Source organism: Mauremys reevesii, linkage group 8 (assembly GCF_016161935.1).
Source record: "Mauremys reevesii isolate NIE-2019 linkage group 8, ASM1616193v1, whole genome shotgun sequence".
NCBI lineage: Eukaryota > Metazoa > Chordata > Testudines > Geoemydidae > Mauremys > Mauremys reevesii.
Window position 1 is genome coordinate 1,024,399 of NC_052630.1, and position 16,734 is coordinate 1,041,132.

Consider the following 16,734-nt stretch of genomic DNA (forward strand, 5'->3'; position numbering starts at 1 on the left):
CCATTCCCAGGCCGTGGCCCAGCCCGCGGGGCAGTGCCTGGCATGCAGGGACCTGCCCGGGCCGCCCTGGTCTGCTGGTGTAATGCTCAAAGGGGGCTGGTCTCCTCCTGCCTCTGGGGCAAGGGGGGCTGGGAGCCAGGACTCCTGGGTTCTATTCCGTGGGCCACGTGGGGCCAGACCCCCCCGCGGGGCTGAAGGCCAGTTTAACCGGCCACGGGCACTTCCAAAGTGGGGGGCGGGGGGGGCCGCTGGGCTCGGGCTGGCCCCGGCAGGCCCCGCCCCTGTTCCCCGCCGGGCGGTGCCAGATGCGGGCCCGCCCCGTGAGAGCGGGCGGCGGCGGCGAGCCTGGAGTCCGGGACCGGGAGTCTGGGACCGCCTCGCCATGCTGCCCGCGGCCGTCAGGAAGTGGCTGCACCGGCCCAAGGTGAGACCGGGACTCCCGCCCTCCGCCCCGGGGCTGCCGGAGCCCCGTCCCACCGCCGGGACTCCCGCCCTCCGCCCCCGGGGCTGCCGGAGCCCCGTCCCACCGCCGGGACTCCCGCCCTCCGCCCCCGGGGCTGCCGGAGCCCCGTCCCACCGCCGGGACTCCCGCCCTCCGCCCCGGGGGCTGCCGGAGCCCCGTCCCACCCCGGGACTCCCGCCCTCCGCCCCCGGGGCTGCCGGAGCCCCGTCCCACCCCCGGGACTCCCGCCCCTCCGCCCCCCGTCCCACCCCCGGGACTCCCGCCCCTCCGCCCCCGGCGGGCTGCCGGAGCCCCGTCCCACCCCGGGACTCCCGCCCCGCCGCCCCCGGGGGGCTGCCGGAGTCCCCGTCCCACCCCCGGGACTCCCACCCCTCCGCCCCCGGGGGGCTGCCGGAGCCCCCGTCCCACCCCCGGGACTCCCACCCCTCCGCCCCCGGGGGGCTGCCGAGCCCCGTCCCACCCCGGGACTCCCGCCTCCGCCCCGGGGGCTGCCGGAGCCCCGTCCCACCCCGGGACTCCCGCCTCCGCCCGGGGCTGCCGGAGCCCCGTCCCACCCCGGGACTCCCGCCTCCGCCCCGGGGCTCCCAGAGTCCCCGTCCCACCCCGGGACTCCCGCCTCCGCCCCGGGGCTGCCGGAGTCCCCGTCCCACCCCGGGACTCCCACCCTCCGCCCGGGGCTGCCGAGCCCCGTCCCACCCCGGGACTCCCACCTCCGCCCGGGGCTGCCGAGCCCCGTCCCTCCCCGGGACTCCCGCCTCCGCCCGGGGCTGCCGGAGCCCCCGTCCCACCCCCGGGACTCCCACCCCTCCGCCCCCGGGGGGCTGCCGGAGCCCTCGTCCCACCCCGGGTCTCCCGCCCCTCCGCCCCCGGGGGGCTGCCGGAGCCCCCGTCCCACCCCCGGGACTCCCCTCTGTCCCCAGGGGGACTCTGGCAGGGACCCCCCCTGCCCGTTCTCTCCCCAGGCATGGCAGGGAACTCATCCCTGGTTCCTGTGGGGGCAGTCAAGCCAAGGATCAGATGAGGGGTGGGTTGCCGCTGTGGCTGGCAGCGATTCTCTGAGGTGGAGGGGGGCAGCCTGGACTGGCAGTGCTGGGGTGGGGCTTGGCTCTGGGGCCCTTTGCCCCAGGTTTTGCCCTGTGGCACAGTGCCCTGCCCTGGCCAGGAGGTGCTGCCGCCCCACACGGCTCCCTGGCGTAAGTGCCCCGGTCTGAACCAGGCACCTGGGCTGTCCCTGCACCTGGCACTGCCAAGGAGCCTGTCTGCTTGCTCCAGGTGCTGCTGTCCAGCCAGCCCCAGCCCCATGCTTGGAGCTCCGGGCAGCCCCAGCCCTCTGTGCAGGGCAGAGAGGGCAGAAGGGTCCCATCGACTCCTGGGGCCTGCCCAGCTCTGGGGTGCAGGGGGCTCTGTCCTGGGCCGGAGAAGAGGGGCTTAGGCTCAGCACAGCGCACGCGCCAGGGGCTGGACAGGCTTGGCCTGGTGCCTGGCGCTGACCCAGCGTCCCCGGGGTCCCAGGTGCTGCGCTGCCAGCGGGGCCGGGCCAGGGCTGGGCTGCGGGGAAGATGGTGCAGGAGCATGTCTAAGAGGTGACTAAGGTGGGTGGGGGAGGGTCACGGCCACGGCCTACACATGCCTGAAGGGTGTAAACAGGCAGGAGCTGGAGGGGGGTTCTCTTCCCCCCCCAGGACAGGGTGGGGCCTGGCGCCCGGCCGGGGTCACGACCCCAGACTGGAACAGCACCAAGCCAGGCCCAGGAGGGAAGAGCCCTGCCCTGCCCCTGGGGCCCGGCTGGGTGGGTGCGTCTCTCTCGGGGGCTGGAACAGGAGGGCACAGCCGGCCTGGCCGAGAGCCAGGCGCTGCCACTTTCCCTGTCCCTGGAGTAAAGCTACAGGGATTCCCCGTGGTCAGCCCCAGGGGGGCCAGTCCTGGGTGTTCCCTGCAGCAGAGGGGCTGGAGGCAGGGTCTGTCCACGGGCCGCCCGGCAGGTGGGTCCAGGCCCTGCGCTCCTGGGACCTGGGCAAAGGAGCAGCGACAGGCTGCTGAGGGCGGGAGGGGCTGGCTTGCGGGGGAAGGGAAGAGCTGCAGGTGGCTAATGGCCAGGGCCAGGCGTCTCTCTGCTTCTCCCCACAGGCAGGGGAGGGGACGGGGGCTGCAGCAGGCTGAGTGCTGGGTGGGTTTCCTCCTCCAGAGCGATGCTTGGAGGCCCACAGGGGCTCTCTCGCTGTCCCTTGCAGCGTAACCGGCACCTCCTCTCCCCCAAGGGCCGCGACTCTCTCCCACGCGGGGCGAAGCAGGGTGGGACGCCGCCCTCGCTTCGCTGGCAGCGTCACCGCAGGTTTGGGCGCTTTGGAGAGGCGAGCTGGTCCAGTGCCCGAGGTGCAGGAGTGAGGGTCTTGGCGCCAGGTGACCCCCTGTGTGCACGGCCGCGGGAGCCATGTGTGTGTGATGGAGACAGAGAGCTCCAGGGCTCTGTTCTCCTCTCCATGCCATGGTCCCTGGATACCTGGGGGGGGAGGGGCCGTGTCACCCCAGTGGCAACACGCGTGTGTGGAGCTCTGCTCCCAGCCACTCTACAAGGCTTCTGCTCCCAGACCTTAACGGGACAGCAGCCTGGGAGTCTGACTGGCTGCCCTGGGCCCATCTCCTGCTCTCCCCACACCCAGCTCTACCCTCCCTCGTTCATCTTCCTCTTGAAGGGACATACCTCAGGCCAGGGGCTGAGTGACCACCAGCCCTCACTACCCCCAGGGGCACAGTCGCCCTGTCACAAAGGCTGCCGTCTCAGGCTCTTGCACCTGAGTGTGACGTGCGCACACATCCAGCCCCCACCCCTACTGGAGCCAACTTGAGCTCATTCACCCTGTTCTACACCTGGGGAAACTGAGGCACAGACAGGTGATGTGGGACTTGCCCAGGCCAGAGTGAGGGGTTTGGGTGGAGCCAAAATGAGAGCCCCAGGATTCCTGATCCCAGCCCTGTGCCTGGGCCACTCGCACAATCCAGTCCAGCTGTGGTGTAAACGCTGCAGGGTGGTTAGCCAGGCTGTGGAATGGCCTGGATTGAGGAAGTGTGTGAGCGGCCGGGCGTGCTGCATGGGTGTGGCTGAGACTGCTTGGCCTCTTACCTAGTAGCTCCGCATGCCCGGGGTGTGTGTGACCTCATGGCCCAGGCAGGGGCCTGCTGTGCCGTGACTCCGTCCCTGAAGAGCTCCGCACACGTGCACTGGCCATGGCCTGAGGGACACCACGCAACCCCTTCCCCTCTGGAGGATTCTCTGGGTTCTGGCTGGCGCCTGTGCTGGGAACCCAGCTGTCCTCTCTGCTCTGGGTCTTTGTGGCCAGGAGTGGCGGAGCACTGGTGCATTCTGCTCTCCTGGGCCCAGAGACCTTGGAGGGAGGCCGACAGCCCCAACGGCCCTAGAGGGCTGTTTGTCACGGCCTGGGACACGTTCACCCCAGGGCCAGGTGGGGGCTAGGGGCTGCTCTGAACTCAGCCTCCTGCTGATGGAGCAGCGGCGCCTGCAGCTTTGCACAGAGCTCTGCTGGCCCAAGGCTGCCTGGAGATGGTGTTGGCATGAAGCTCTCCTTGGGAGCAGCCTGGGGGGCTGAGACCCTGACCGAGGACACAGCTGGGTGCTCCTGGCCAGGCAGTCGGCAGTAATGGGGCCACCTGGCAGTCCCTGTTGCACAAGGCTGTATCTCGCTGTTAGGACAGGGCCTTGGGAGCCAGGACTCCTGGGTTCTGTCCCTGGCGTGGGGGGCGCACTGAGTGAAGGGCTGGGAGCGCCTTTTGACAAGTGGGTTCTGTGGCGTGCTGTCCCTCTTGCCCCCCGTCCCTGCGCCAGGAACTAGCCCCCCAGTCACGGGGAGGGAAAGGACACGGTGCCCCTGGGGAATTTCTGGCTCGAGGCCCATGGTTGGTTCACCAGACCATGCTGCCGCTGGTGCTGCTGCCTGGCCTGCGGAGAGCCCAGCTCGTCCCACGCCCCCAGCTCTGCATCGCCTCCCTGTGCTCACATGCTTGGCAGCACTGCCCAGAGTACCCCCCACCCAGACCCCACGGCCTGTCCCTGAAGCAGCTTCCTGCCCATGGGGGGGGGCCCAGAGCGCTGTGCAGAGTCCTGGCCCCTCGCGTGATGGGCTGGGAGGAGGCAGGTGCTGTCAGTCCTTCCTGTGCCCCTCCTCTGCTCACTGCCCTGGCGCGGCGCTGGGCACTCCCTCTGGCCACGCGGTGCATGTCGTGCTGGCTCCACCAGAGCTCCTGGGGCCGAACACTGCAGCGTGTCAGCCTGGCGGGACGGGGGCTGGAGCTGGGCCTGTCCCCGGACTCCCCACAGCGCCTCCTGCTGGGGCAGGCTGGAGCCACAGCGCTCTGCTCCTCGGGGTGCCACAGTGACTAACAGAGGCTCCTCTTCTCCCTGTGCCTCTCGCCAGCGATCCGACCCCAGGCTGCTGTCCCAGTTCTTCTACGCCGACGAGAGGGTGACCCGCGTGGTGATGGAAATAAACGGGCTGGACGTGGAGACGGACCCTCAGCAATACTTGGTGCTGCTAAACCAGCTGCACCTCAGCCAGGTACCCTGTGAGCCAGGGCCCTGCCTCCTGCCTGGGGCCCAAGGAGCGTGTCCTGCCCTCAGCGGGCTCTGTGGGAGCGCTGGGAGCCCGTGCTCAGCGAGGGCGGAGGGAGGGCTGGGGCGCTGGCGGAGGAGCTGGGAGAGATGGTGCGTGGCTCGGCAGGGACCTGCCAGCGACCAGCACCCCTCGCGGTGAGCCAGCAATCTCAACCGAACGCCTCCTGCTCCCCTGCCCAGGCTCATCTGCTGACCCTCATCGAGCGGCTCATGGACGAGTGCATCCCCAAGGAGAGGCACTGCCGCGACTACCTGGCCAAGTTCCCGGAGGAGCTCCTGGTGGACAATCTGGGGAACCACGTGCTGTTTGCAGCTGAGGTCAGCCTGCGGTGAGCCCCGGGGAGCAGTCCGGGAGCTCCCCAACCCCAGAAATGCAGTTCCTGGTGCTGGCTGGACCCTCAGACCCCCCTTTTGGGGGGCGCAGGAAGGGTGCCGGGATCCTCTGCACTGTCTCCCTCATGCTAGACTGGATTGCACCCAGGAGAGGCAAGGGCTAAAAACACCGACTCTCCCCAGATACCTTGAGGGGAGGTGCCATGCACGTGCTCCCCCACCAGCCCAGCTGTCCAGCCCTGGGCGCCCCCCAAGCAGACCACGTGCCGTGCCCAACTCCGAGGAGGCCGTCATTCCCCATGGCCTCTGCTGAGCCCACGGCTCCTGTCACGTGCCCGGGGTGGTGGGATTCGGCGAGGAGGGCAGGGGAGGGGCTGCACTGGGCCGGCTCCGTGAGCTGCTCGTGTGCTCTCCACAGTGTCTGGTGGCAGGCACCGTCCTGGAGCTGGAAGAAGCAGATGGGCTGCAGCTGCGTCCCCTGGCCAAGAACCTGCTGTGCAGCTTGCAGCTGGTGCGGAAAGTGCTGCGGGAGCAGAGCCTGAGCCAGGCCAGCAGCTGCTCGGAGCCCGTGCGCATGGCGCTGATCCGCTTTGACACGCTCTTTGCTGAATTTGAACTCAGGTACATGCCAGGCGCAGAACTCAGCTAGCCAGGGGCAAGCTGGGCAGGGCAGGGCAGGCCATTCGCCAGCGCCCAGAGAGCGCCAGGCTGGGCGTGGCGGGTCCAGGACGCCGGTAGCTGCTCGTCCTTCGTAGGGTGGGGGCTGTACCCTGCTGGGACAAGCTGCTCTGGAGGGAGGGAGCTCGAGGTGCTGTCAGGAGCCCCTGGGCACAATCTGGGCCGCTCGCTGCAGGCCAGGGCTGGGTGCCCTGGGGAGCAGGCCAGGGCCGGGGCTGCCTGCGGCTGAGCTGGGATCCATGGCTGGCCTGTCTCTTCCAGCTACGTGGCCTCGCTGGTCTCGCTGAAGTCCCCAGAGGAGCTCTACAAGCAGCAGGAGATCGTGGTGCTCTTCTGTGAGACAGTGGAGAGGTGAGGGGCTGTGTGGCTGGCAGGGCACCCGGAGGGGAGAGGCCCTGGGCAAGAATTGCTAATTCCCCCCAGCCCCCCTTTGGGGTGTAGTTCCCCGGGGCTGCTGGAGCCGGTGGTGAATGGGAGCAGAATGCCAAGCGCCCAGCCCCAGCACCCCACTCCTTTGGGGGAGGGGAGCTCTCACCTCCACCCTCCAGGAGCCGGCTGGGTGCTGAGCGGCTGCAGCATCCCCCTGGCCGTCCTGGAAGCAGGGTGCTTGGACTCCCAGGGTGTGGGGCTGCTGCCTCGGGGTCACTCTCACAGCCTGCTGGGGAATGAGAGGGCGTCGGGTACGCTGGGACCTCCAGCCTGTCTCAAGCCCGCTGCCTCTGCCCTCCCTGAGCAGAGCCCTGAAACTCGGCTACCTGAGCCAGGACATGATTGACGGGTGTGAGCCGCTGCTGATGTTCACCATCCCCCGCCTGGCCATCATCAGGTGAGTGGGCAGCTCCGTGCAGGGGGCTGGGGGGTGAGGCTGCACAAGCCAGGACATCCCCCCAGGCGCTGGGCTGCTGGCTGTGGCCCAGGAGTTCCCCGGGACGGGGCAGTTGCTGCCTGACTCCAGGCTGCCCCAGGTCGGCTCTCCCCTGCTGGCTCCTGCTCCCTGCCCGCGCTGGGTGCTGGGCAGTGCAGCTGCACTGGGACAGGTGCTTCCTTGCCCTGCTGCTGCAGAAGGGTCACTGGCCTGCGGCACCTGGAGCTGAGCCCCTCTCCCCGTTAGCTTGGCTGCCCCAGGTGTGTTCCGAGCGCACCTGGAACCTGCTTCCCAAACCCAGGGCCCCTCGCCCCTTCCAGCCGCTCGCTGACCCTTCGGCTGCACCTCCGGCCCGGGCACTGGTGGGAGGGGGGCAGGGGGGCTGGGAGGGGGCAGCCCAGGGCAGAGCTGATCAGGCTGTGCCCTCTCCCCACATGCAGTGGGCTCCTCATCTATCCCGAGGGGCCCCTCAGCCTGGAACGGACGCCCGAGGAGATGTCCAGAGTCTTCAGCCCCTTTCACAGCGTGCTGAAAAAAATCAGGTAGGTGCACTGGGTAGTGGGGAGCAGGGTGGGGAGAGGGAACGCCATGGGGTGTGGGAGGGCTGGACGGGGAGCAGGGTGGGGTGGGGGAGCGTTGTGGGGCAGGGGAGGGCCGGGCCGTGGGGAAGGGGAGGGCCAGGCCGTGTGGAGCAGGGTGGGGAGGGGGAGCGCTGTGGGGCAGGGGAGGGCTGGGGAGTGCAGAGCTCCAGGGGGTGGTTACAAAGCTTGTGTGCGGTGCCCTCTGGCGGCACGACCCTGGCCCGGTGCAGACTGCCTCGCCGGAGGGCGCCTGGCACTGCCTCGCCGGGGGCGCCTGGTACTGGTGTCTGGGGAGCGGCCCAGCTCAAGCTGCTCTGGGCCCCCAAGTGGCCTGTGGCTGCCCTCTGGCTCCCCTCGTGCCCGGCCCAGCCCCCCAGCTGTGGGAGGGCAGAGGGAGGCCCAGCCTGGCAAGGTCTCATGCCCGTCTCCGGCAGGGACCTGCTCCGCGTGCTGTCAGAGGAGGAGCTCGCCCTGCTGGAGAAGATCCTTTGCACCGCCGAATCGGAGGGTCCTTGCAGTGCAGCCTCTCCTGAGCCCAGGGGCGAAGTGGCTCCGGACACTTCTCTCTCTGCCCCCTGGTGCTCCCCGGAGCCCGCCCACAACTGCTCTCGGCACCCCCCTGCCTGCAGCTCCGGAACAGCTGCTAACCCAGACGCTGGAGCCCCAGGAACTGCCACTGGAGCCACACAGAGGGGCATGGAGGAGGCAAAGGAGCCAGTGACCCCTGGCTCTGACCCTGTCCCCGGAAGGCCCCTGAACGTGAGGACTCGTGATGTGGATGTGGCCTGCACTGGGTCAGCCTCGTCGGGCCCGTGGCCACCTGCTAAGGCCGTGCCCCCGGGGGAACCTGGCAGAGCCGGCGACCCCAGCAGGGACATGTGGCTGCAGGTGCACTCCGCCGTGCCAGCGGGAGCAGGGCACGCTGGCAGCGTGGGGCCTCCCTGGGACAGAGGCCAGCAGTCCTGGGCATGCTCCACGGGCCGTGGCCAGCTGGCACTAGTGGCTTCTGTGCCATGGGAGCCGACTCTGCCAGGAGGATGCGTGGAGACCTGTGTGCAGAACGGGTGGGCGAGGCCAAGCCAGGCCCAGGCTCTCCCCCTACTCCTGTCTGGCGACAGCAGCAGGTAAGTGGTGCTGACTCACATGGCCTAGAGCAGGTGCCCAGGTGAGGTGCCCCAGCGAGCAGTTCCCCGGGCAAACCGGAGCCTCCTCTAGGCCAAGCCTGGGAGCCCCCCTGGGTACGAGTCACTGAGGCGACCAGACCCAGTTCGGTGTCTGAGCTAGGGGCCCGCGTGCCGGGGGTGAAGGTGGGGAAGGCCCTGCAGGAGCAGCCCTGCCGTCGGACCAGACGGGGGGCTCGTCTGGGGGGCAGGGAAGGGGGACCAGCCTCTTCCCTCTTGTGTGACTGGCTCCTCTCTTCCGAGCAGGCCCCGGGGGCAACAGGCAGGCAGTGCCCGGGGCAGAGCACTCCACGGGGCTGTGCTGAGCGTGCGCCGGGCAGAGCTCCGCTCCCGTTACCACAGCGCCCAGGACATGATCCACACGCTCTTCGTCTGCATCTCTGGTAGGTGCTGGGCCCCGCGGGCCGGGCGAGAACGCCGGCCTCCTGCGCTGTCCCATGCCGCCGTGGGGGAGCCATGGGACCAAGGCACGGGGCTGGCCTGGGGGTGCTGTGGGCAGTGGCAGGCCACGTGAGGGGAGCTTGTGCCCGGTGCACAGAAAGCTCCTGCTAGAGTCAACTCCTGCCATGTGGCAGCAATGGCTCTTGCTGGCAGATGTGCCTGGAGGAGGTGCGTCCGCCAGGTGCTTCCCCACTGCGGGCAGCTGGGAGCGGCTCATCAGCGGGCACCGTCTGCCCCCACCCACTGGGCCCCGCGAGGGGCCGGGGGAGCAGCAGGAGAGGCCGCGGCACACACCCAAGCTCGCACCCGCCGGGCCCCGCGAGGGGAGGCCCCGGCACTCACCCACGCTCGCACCCGCCGGGCCCCGCGAGGGGAGGCCCCGGCACGCACCCACGCTCGCACCCGCTGGGCCCCGCGAGGGGTGGCCCCGGCACGCACCCACGCTCACATGTGCTGGGCACCAGCAGACACTGCAGGCCGAGTGCCAGCGCTGGCGTGGTGCCCAGGCTGTGGCGTGCCCAGGACGGAGTCAGAGGGTCACGCTGCCCAAAACAGCAGCTCCACCTCTGTGCACAAGAGACTACATATCCCATCATGCACTGCCTCCCAACGCTTGGCTTCAGCCTGAGCATTGCTGCTGGATCTGCAGTCTCTGCAGGCTGCATCCTCGGCCACCGGGCTGGCTCCAGGGTTTTTGCTGCCCCAAGCGGCGAAGCCAAAAAAAAGAGCCGCAATCGGCAGCACTTCGGTGGCTGCTCTACCGCGCCACTTCATTCTTCGGCGGCGGGACCTTCCCTCCGAGAGGGACTGAGGGACCCGCCGCTGAATTGCCGCCGGAGACCCGGACACGCCGCCCCTTCCCATTGGCCCCCCAAGCACCTGCTTCCTGCGCTGGTGCCTGGAGCCGCCCTGCAGGCCTGGGGGAGCCGAGCTCTGCAAGCACATCGCTGACATCCCCATAAAGTCCATTGTCATCTGGGAGACGCTGGCGTCTCTAGGTCACCCCGTGGTGAGCATGGGGCTAAACCCCACGGAGCTGGGTGCTGGCCAGCCCCAGCCTGACTCGTTAGTGCAGTATCCTTTGGCGTTGTCTGCATCCCACCCTGCTGGCTCTCGGGGGGCAGCTGCAGGCCCCTTGGCCCTGACTCTGCTGCTCTCTCTCGGGCAGGGGTAGCAGACCAGCTGCAGACCAACTTCGCCAGCGACCTGCGGAGCATCCTGAAGACGGTGTTCCACATCATGACATCCCAGCCCGAGGCCCCAGTGCTGACAGATACCGGCCGTGAGTGATCCTCCTCCTCCGTCAGCTGCAACCTCTCGGGAGCGGGTGGCACAGAACACGCTCCTCCCATCAGTGTTGTCTGTCACTCGCTGGTTACTAAGCTTAGTGTCAGTGCCAAGCAGGGAGCCCCTTGCATGATGCTGGCACCCAAATCTGCCCCTGGGGAGGGTACAGGGCTGGGGAGCCGCGCTGGCCATGCACAGGGCTTAGGATGGGCTGGAATCTGTTACTACAGAGAATTCTTTCCTGGGTGCTGGCTGGTGAGTCTTGCCCACGGTGCTCAGGGTTTAACTGATCGCCATATTTGGGGTCGGGAAGGAATTTTCCTCCAGGGCAGATTGGCAGAGGCCCTGGGGGTTTTTCGCCTTCCTCTGCAGCATGGGGCACGGGTCACTTGCTGGAGGATTCTCTGCAGCTTGAGGTCTTCAAACTGCAATTTGGGGACTTCAGTAACTCAGACATAGGTTAGGGGTTTGTTACAGGCGTGGGTGGGTGAGATTCTGGGGCCTGCATTGTGCAGGTCAGACTTGGTCCCTTCTGACCTTAAAGCCTGTGAGTCTCTGGTGACACCCCAGGCTGTGTTGCTGGAGACTGCCCTGGTGGGGCAGGGCAATTGCCACGGAGCATGTGCCTGGCATCTAAAGCTGCTGGAGTGTCTGGGAGCCGAGGTGCAGCACCAGCACACACAACGCGGGACTAAGAGCAGCCTTGTGCCGTGGGGCCGCAGCCCCCTCTGCCCATGGGGCGTGCGCCTGCTGGCACACGGCGGGGTTGCAAAGCAGGGAGCTGAGCAGCAGAAACCAGCCCCTCCCTGCAGCCAGGTGCGCTGTGAGCAGCTCCTGCGGGCATGGCGCTAACGCTTCCCCTTGCACCCCAGAGGAGGAAGAGGCGGGAGAAGCGTCCCGCTTGGCAGACTGTGCTCTGTGCTCCAGCCGCCGGGAGGGGAACGGGACCAGGCAAGGCCACGGTAAGAGAGGTAGGATGTGACCGGGGTCCCTGCTGGCCCCGAATTGGGGGCTAAACAAACTCTTGCTTGGTCCCTGCTGTCAGCTAGCAGGGTCCTGCTCCCGGCACCCCCCAAGGCCTGATCCCAGCCCAGCCTCCTACTCCAGACAGGTCCAGGGCTGGGTTTCCATATTCCAGTGAGGGGAGATCTGCCCAGCCCTAGTTATCCGTGGGTCCCCGAGCGCGCCCCCAGCACAGACTCTGACCTCACTTGCACCCTGCAGAACCGGCCCAAGCCCCCTTCCTTTCAGGGGACAGGGCCTTAATGCCCCCTCAACGTAGCACCCCCCAGGCTCCCCTCCTGCACCTCTGCCAGCACAGCCCCCCTGCCCTTCCCCGAGTGCACCTGCTCTCCCCAGCTAGACCCCAGGTTCTGTTAGCCTCACCTCAGCCAGGCCAGCAGGGCCACCCCTCCCTGGCAAACCCCTTCAACTGCCCCCAGGGACCAGCCTTGGGCTGCTTCTCCTTGAGCTTTTATCGCCCCCAGCTGCTGCCCCGCCCTCCTAACTGGCCAAGCCGAGAGCACCTGTTCTGGCCCGGGGCCGGCCCCCTGGGGTGCCCTCACTGTGAAAGCTATCGAAGCGTTGGAGCAGGACCTGGCTCTCCAGCGTGCTCCCCTCCCAGCTCTGGGCAGGCCTGGCCCCCTCACCTGAGGATCAGTGCAGTGAGGCTCCATCCCCTGGGCTCTCTGGCTGCCTTTCCCTCAGCCTGGCGCAGCGCTTAGGGTGTTAGCCTGGGACTCTGGAGCCCTGGCCTCAGTTCCCTGTGATGGTGGGCAAGTGGCCCAATCCCGTCAGCGACATGGAGACACGACACTGCAGTGAGGAGCAAGCCAGCCTGGGAGGCACTCGGGGTTCCCGTGATGGGGGCCGTCAGTACCGTGAGAGCCGCTCCGCCCGCCCGCCCCCTGCTCTGCGGGGGGCACTTGTTGCTGGCATGCAGCGGGATTTGATTTCTTCATGCATCTCCTCGGGGCCCGGCTCGTCTCACCAGCTGCCCTTCTCCTGTCCCTCTGCAGGCGCCTCCAGGCTGCCCGAGTGGGTGCCGGACGGCACATGCAGCCAGTGCACAGCATGTCAGGCACCCTTCACTGTGCTCCGCCGACGGCACCACTGCCGCAACTGTGGGAAGGTAGGAAGCCGGGCTCTGGGCAGGGAGCTGTCCGTGCTGCAGGCCTGCGCTGGGGGCTCCTGCCCGCGTGAGGCCTGTGGTGCAGCGAGGAGGGTAAATGAAGCCCTGCTCAGAGAGGTTCCTCCCCAGCCTTTGAGCGGGTGGTGGGGCCCATGTTGGGCAGGGCTCCGTGGGTTTGCTGATGCAGGACCAGGCGAGTGCTGACAGCTGCTGCCCTGGGGCGCACTGGCTGCCCTGCAGTGGGCCAGAGCTGGATTCCCAGCGGTGCCCCTCACTCATGGTTTGGTTTCTTTCCCTGGCAGATCTTCTGCTCTCGCTGCTCCCAGCACACGGTGCCGCTCCCTCACTACGGCCTCCTGAAACCCGTGCGTGTCTGCGCTCACTGCTACACCACGCACCTCCCTGCCAGCCCCCAGCCCCTCAGCCGCCCCTGAGCTGCTCTCGGCTGCGTGCGTTGGCGGCCCCAGTGGGGTGGATCATCACAGCCCCTCGGCCTCAGAAAGCTACCAAAGCCTGCTCAGGGATTCCGGCAGCCTGCACCGCCTGCAGAGTGCGAGGACACTGCACAGACCTTGTGGGGAGCCCTGGAAGGGCTCTCGCTACTTCTTGAAATGGGGTTTTGAGCTTTAAGTCAAGGAATCCCTGTCCGAGCTGGAGGGTGGGCTGTGGAGACAGCAGATCCCCGTGTGGATCTGAGCCAGGCAGCCGCACTCCAGCTGCCATCTCGGCAGGAAAGGGAGCCTGCAGGGATGGTGCCTGTGCCGCTGTGCGCCACACTCCAGCCACTCCTGCTGCTTCCTCTGACAAACCACTGCTCCACGGTGACCCAGCTGGACTGGCCTGAGCCCTTCCCCCCAGGTCCTAGTTAGAGGCGTTGGCAGGCAGCGTCTGCTGCCTGAAGTGACTGTAGAGACGCAGCCTGGTGCTGGCCACTAGCTTCGCCCAGTTGCCGCAGCCTCTCGTGCCGCTCACCCGAAGCTGGATGGGTTCAGCTGCTTGGTTCGTGTCCCAAGGAAGCTCTGGGCCCGGCAGAGCTGATGCTGTGGGGACTTGGCTCTGGGCGCTGGCTCTGGCGCCAGTGGCCAGCTTCCCCTGCAGCAGCAAGACAGGGCGGGGGCTTAGGAACAGGGGGATGCCTCCTCCTCCCTTCTCTCCACCCCCCCCGCCCCGTGCTGTGGGAGGGGGGCACTGAACAGCTCAGAGCAGCCCCTTGGGCCCTGCAGCCTCTGGGACTGGTGCCAGGAGCTGGCCCGGCCTCGCACACGCTGTTTAAAGCAGGGCCTGGGAAAACCTCAGTGTTGTATCTCGAGTGCTGCCCAGCCTTCCCTGGGGCCAAGAGGGGCTCTGGGTGCTGCAGGGTCTGGCACGAGCAGTGACTGAACCCGGAGCACTTAGACTGCCCAGCCGAGGGCAGCAGCTACCAGGCGCGGAGGAGACTAGGCTGCAGGCAGCTGCCCCTGTGGAGTGCAGGGGCTGCCTCTGCAGACTCCAGGCCCCAGCGTGCACAGGGGCCTGGCTGGCCCAAGGGGGTGGTCCTGCTGGCTGGCGTTTGGCATGGCTCCAGGGGCTGCAGCTGGTTCCTGGGCTGTACCGTGCCCCTGCCAGGGTGTGTGGGGAGTGTTTCTCTTCCTCTTTCCAACCAGGGTCTCCAAGTGGTCACACTTACCCCTCTCAAGCCCCGGGGTGAGACAGGCGCCTCTGTCCTTGCGTGGTTCTGCTGCAGAGCGGGCTGGAGGGGCGGCTTGTGGCGCTGAGCTCCTGCCTGGGCTTGGGAAGCTGCAGCTGTCCTGGGCCCAGGCTGTAGCCTGCACCTGGGTAGGGGCTGTAGAAAGCTCTGCCAGCAAGAAGCCCCAGGCTGGAGGAAGGCTAGTGCCCCGTGGAAGAGTGGCCACAGGTACCCGTGGCTGGCACGGTGTCGCAGGCCCTCGGGCCAGCTCCCAGTCAGGCCTATGCCTGCCAGGGTAGAGTCTAGTAACCAAAACTCAACCCAACGTCCCCCGTCGGCCCTGCCTGCGTGTGCTGCAGCCTCCCCTGCCCCAGCGCTCAGCCCTGCCTCGCTGATCACGAGGGGCACCCAAGCTTTTATTAAAGTGCAGCCAAGCCCCCGAGCTAGGCTGGAACCTAGGCCAACGAGTGTCTCTACGGCGCATACTTAAAACAGACTTTGACCTTTGTGTCTTGTGGCTCTTGTCCCTGTAACGAGGGGCAGGTGGCGGGAGCTGGTTCCCTGCACCCATGAATGGCCCAGGTTGTGACAAGGCAGTTGGTGATGGAGTCGAGTCTTGCAGGAAAGTGGGAACATTCGCTGCAGCTGGTCAGTGAGGCTTAAGCCCTGACCTGTGGCAACAGGTGACTGCGGGGAGGGGGGGGTGTTATTACACCACCTCTTTTCAGGATCCAAGTTTGCCACCCAGAGAAAGGGGGGGGTGGCTGAATGCAGCACCCCTCAGTTCCCGGGCTGGGCCCTGGAGGAAGCCAGGCACCGGCAAGCCCAGAAAACATCCCTTGTGCCGCATGCTTGTGGAAGTGGGACATGGCCCTGCGGGATGACTGTACAACTGGGGGCCAGGGGTGGGGCTGTCTGAGGAACGCAGGTCCCTGGAGCTGTATGGTCCCGCTCAGCCTGGGTGACGGCAGCCTGGAGGCCTGGCTCGAAACGCAGGTGGTCACCAGTTGTCTGGATTGTGACCAGAAAGTTTAGTTACCACAGGCAGGGGGAGGCACCGGGTCAGTAACTCTTGCCAGCCGTGGGCCTAATCTGGGGGGCTTTGCCCCCGCCCCTGATTTCTGCAAACACCGAGCAGGGCTTGCTTTGCTCAGCCTGTGTGGGGGAGGGAGAGGGGGGGCTGTCCTGCCCATGCTGCACCCCCCCCCCCCCCCAGCTGAGGCAGGCAGCGCTGGGATGCTGTCTCCTGCTGCCCGTCTACCTGCGCTGTCCTGGTGCTGTACAGCAGTGAGGGCCTGGCCAGGGGACAGCAGGGAGAGGAAAGGGGATGGGCAGGGGGAGGTTTTGGCTTCTGTGTCCAGGTGCCATTCAGGGTTACCAGGGTCCAGTTTCTGGTCATTAACCTGCGCCAGCCCCTGCTCAGCTTGGGTGTCTCCTACCTGCAGGTGCCAGGTGGGCTCCTTGGGGGATCCAGCAAAGAAGAGGAAGGAGCGAGCGATGGGAGCGGGGCCTCGGGGGTCCAGTTATCGGCAAGGCCTGCGGGGTTTGTGCCGTGGCTGGCGCAGCAGGTGCCAGGGGAGCCGGCTAGGCTGGGCTTGCTCAGGTTCAGCTCTGGCCCCTCCCATGAGCCAGGTGGCGGCCAGAGCCGGGGCAGGTGTAAGTGAGGAAGGGCACATGGCTGCCCCGTGCCGCCCTGCCCTGTCTGGCTGAGCCCTGAGCCTGCATCGCCTCCACTCCTGCACTGGGGAGGAGAGCGCAGAGGCAGGCTGGAAATTGCCTGCCTCAATGGGCTGCTGACCCTCCGCTGGAGAAACCCAGGCACCATTCCCCGGGCACAGGGCCTGGGGGCACCTCCCTTTGGCTGTTGGAGAGAGCTGGGGCCAGCCGCAGGGAGCCAGCTCACAGGAGTTAGATTCCCGGCTACCCAACAAGCCTGGCTTGGCTCCTGCAGCCGGGATGGCTGAGGAGGGATGTGGGGGCTTGTGGCAGGAACGGCTGGGGAGAGAGGTGGAGGGCAGGGGACCCACCTGTGGCTCCCCAGAGGGCTCTGCTCGTTGTCCCAAGCTCAGCCGAGACAGCCACTTGGGCTGGCAGAGGGTTCCCCTTACACCCCCCTCAGCCTCCTGTGCTGGCCCAGCTGCACGAGCCCACAGGGAGCTGGGCTTTCCTGGCCCGCCTGCCAAGTAGCAGCATTGATGAGCTGTGAAGCCCAGGAGGCTCCTAGACGTGGCCTAGCAGCGAAGGCCAAACGTGAGGGTGGGCACAGCCAGGAGGGTGAGCGTGTCTGCTCCCAGCAGCCCCGCCTGGTGCCTTGAAGCGGGAGGACAAGGAGGTTAGACAGTCTGAGGTGTGAGCAGCTGCTCTCGGCTGCCAGCAGCCAGGGAATCAGGGCCAAGGGCCTGGACTCCCCCAGGCTCTCTCACAAGCACTGACCAAGGTCAATGCCACAGAACCCCAGGGCTGGGCCAGCCTCTCCCCCTG

General features: G+C 67.5%; 1 protein-coding gene across 4 annotated transcripts; it reads left to right on the plus strand.

The window, feature by feature from the left end:
- Positions 1-236: 236 nt before the first annotated feature.
- Positions 237-16,548, plus strand: LOC120370298 (lateral signaling target protein 2 homolog). 4 transcript variants are annotated; one of them, XR_005583691.1, is made up of 14 exons: positions 237-424; positions 4,894-5,034; positions 5,271-5,408; positions 5,842-6,044; positions 6,363-6,452; positions 6,838-6,927; positions 7,407-7,508; positions 7,982-8,671; positions 8,975-9,111; positions 10,338-10,451; positions 11,331-11,418; positions 12,475-12,587; positions 14,769-14,936; positions 15,699-16,548. XR_005583691.1 is itself a non-coding variant. In XM_039484758.1 (13 exons), the coding sequence occupies exons 1-13, from the start codon at positions 383-385 to the stop codon at positions 14,784-14,786; spliced, it is 1,968 nt and encodes a 655-aa protein (XP_039340692.1). In that variant the 5' UTR covers positions 240-382; the 3' UTR covers positions 14,787-16,548. The 4 variants fall into 4 exon arrangements, 3 of the variants coding, with proteins under 3 accessions (XP_039340692.1, XP_039340691.1, XP_039340690.1); XM_039484758.1 differs by having other exon boundaries at positions 240-424; positions 11,329-11,418; positions 14,769-16,548; XM_039484756.1 differs by lacking the exons at positions 14,769-14,936; positions 15,699-16,548 and adding an exon at positions 12,890-13,163 and having other exon boundaries at positions 247-424; positions 11,329-11,418.
- The last annotated feature ends 186 nt before the right edge of the window (positions 16,549-16,734 follow it).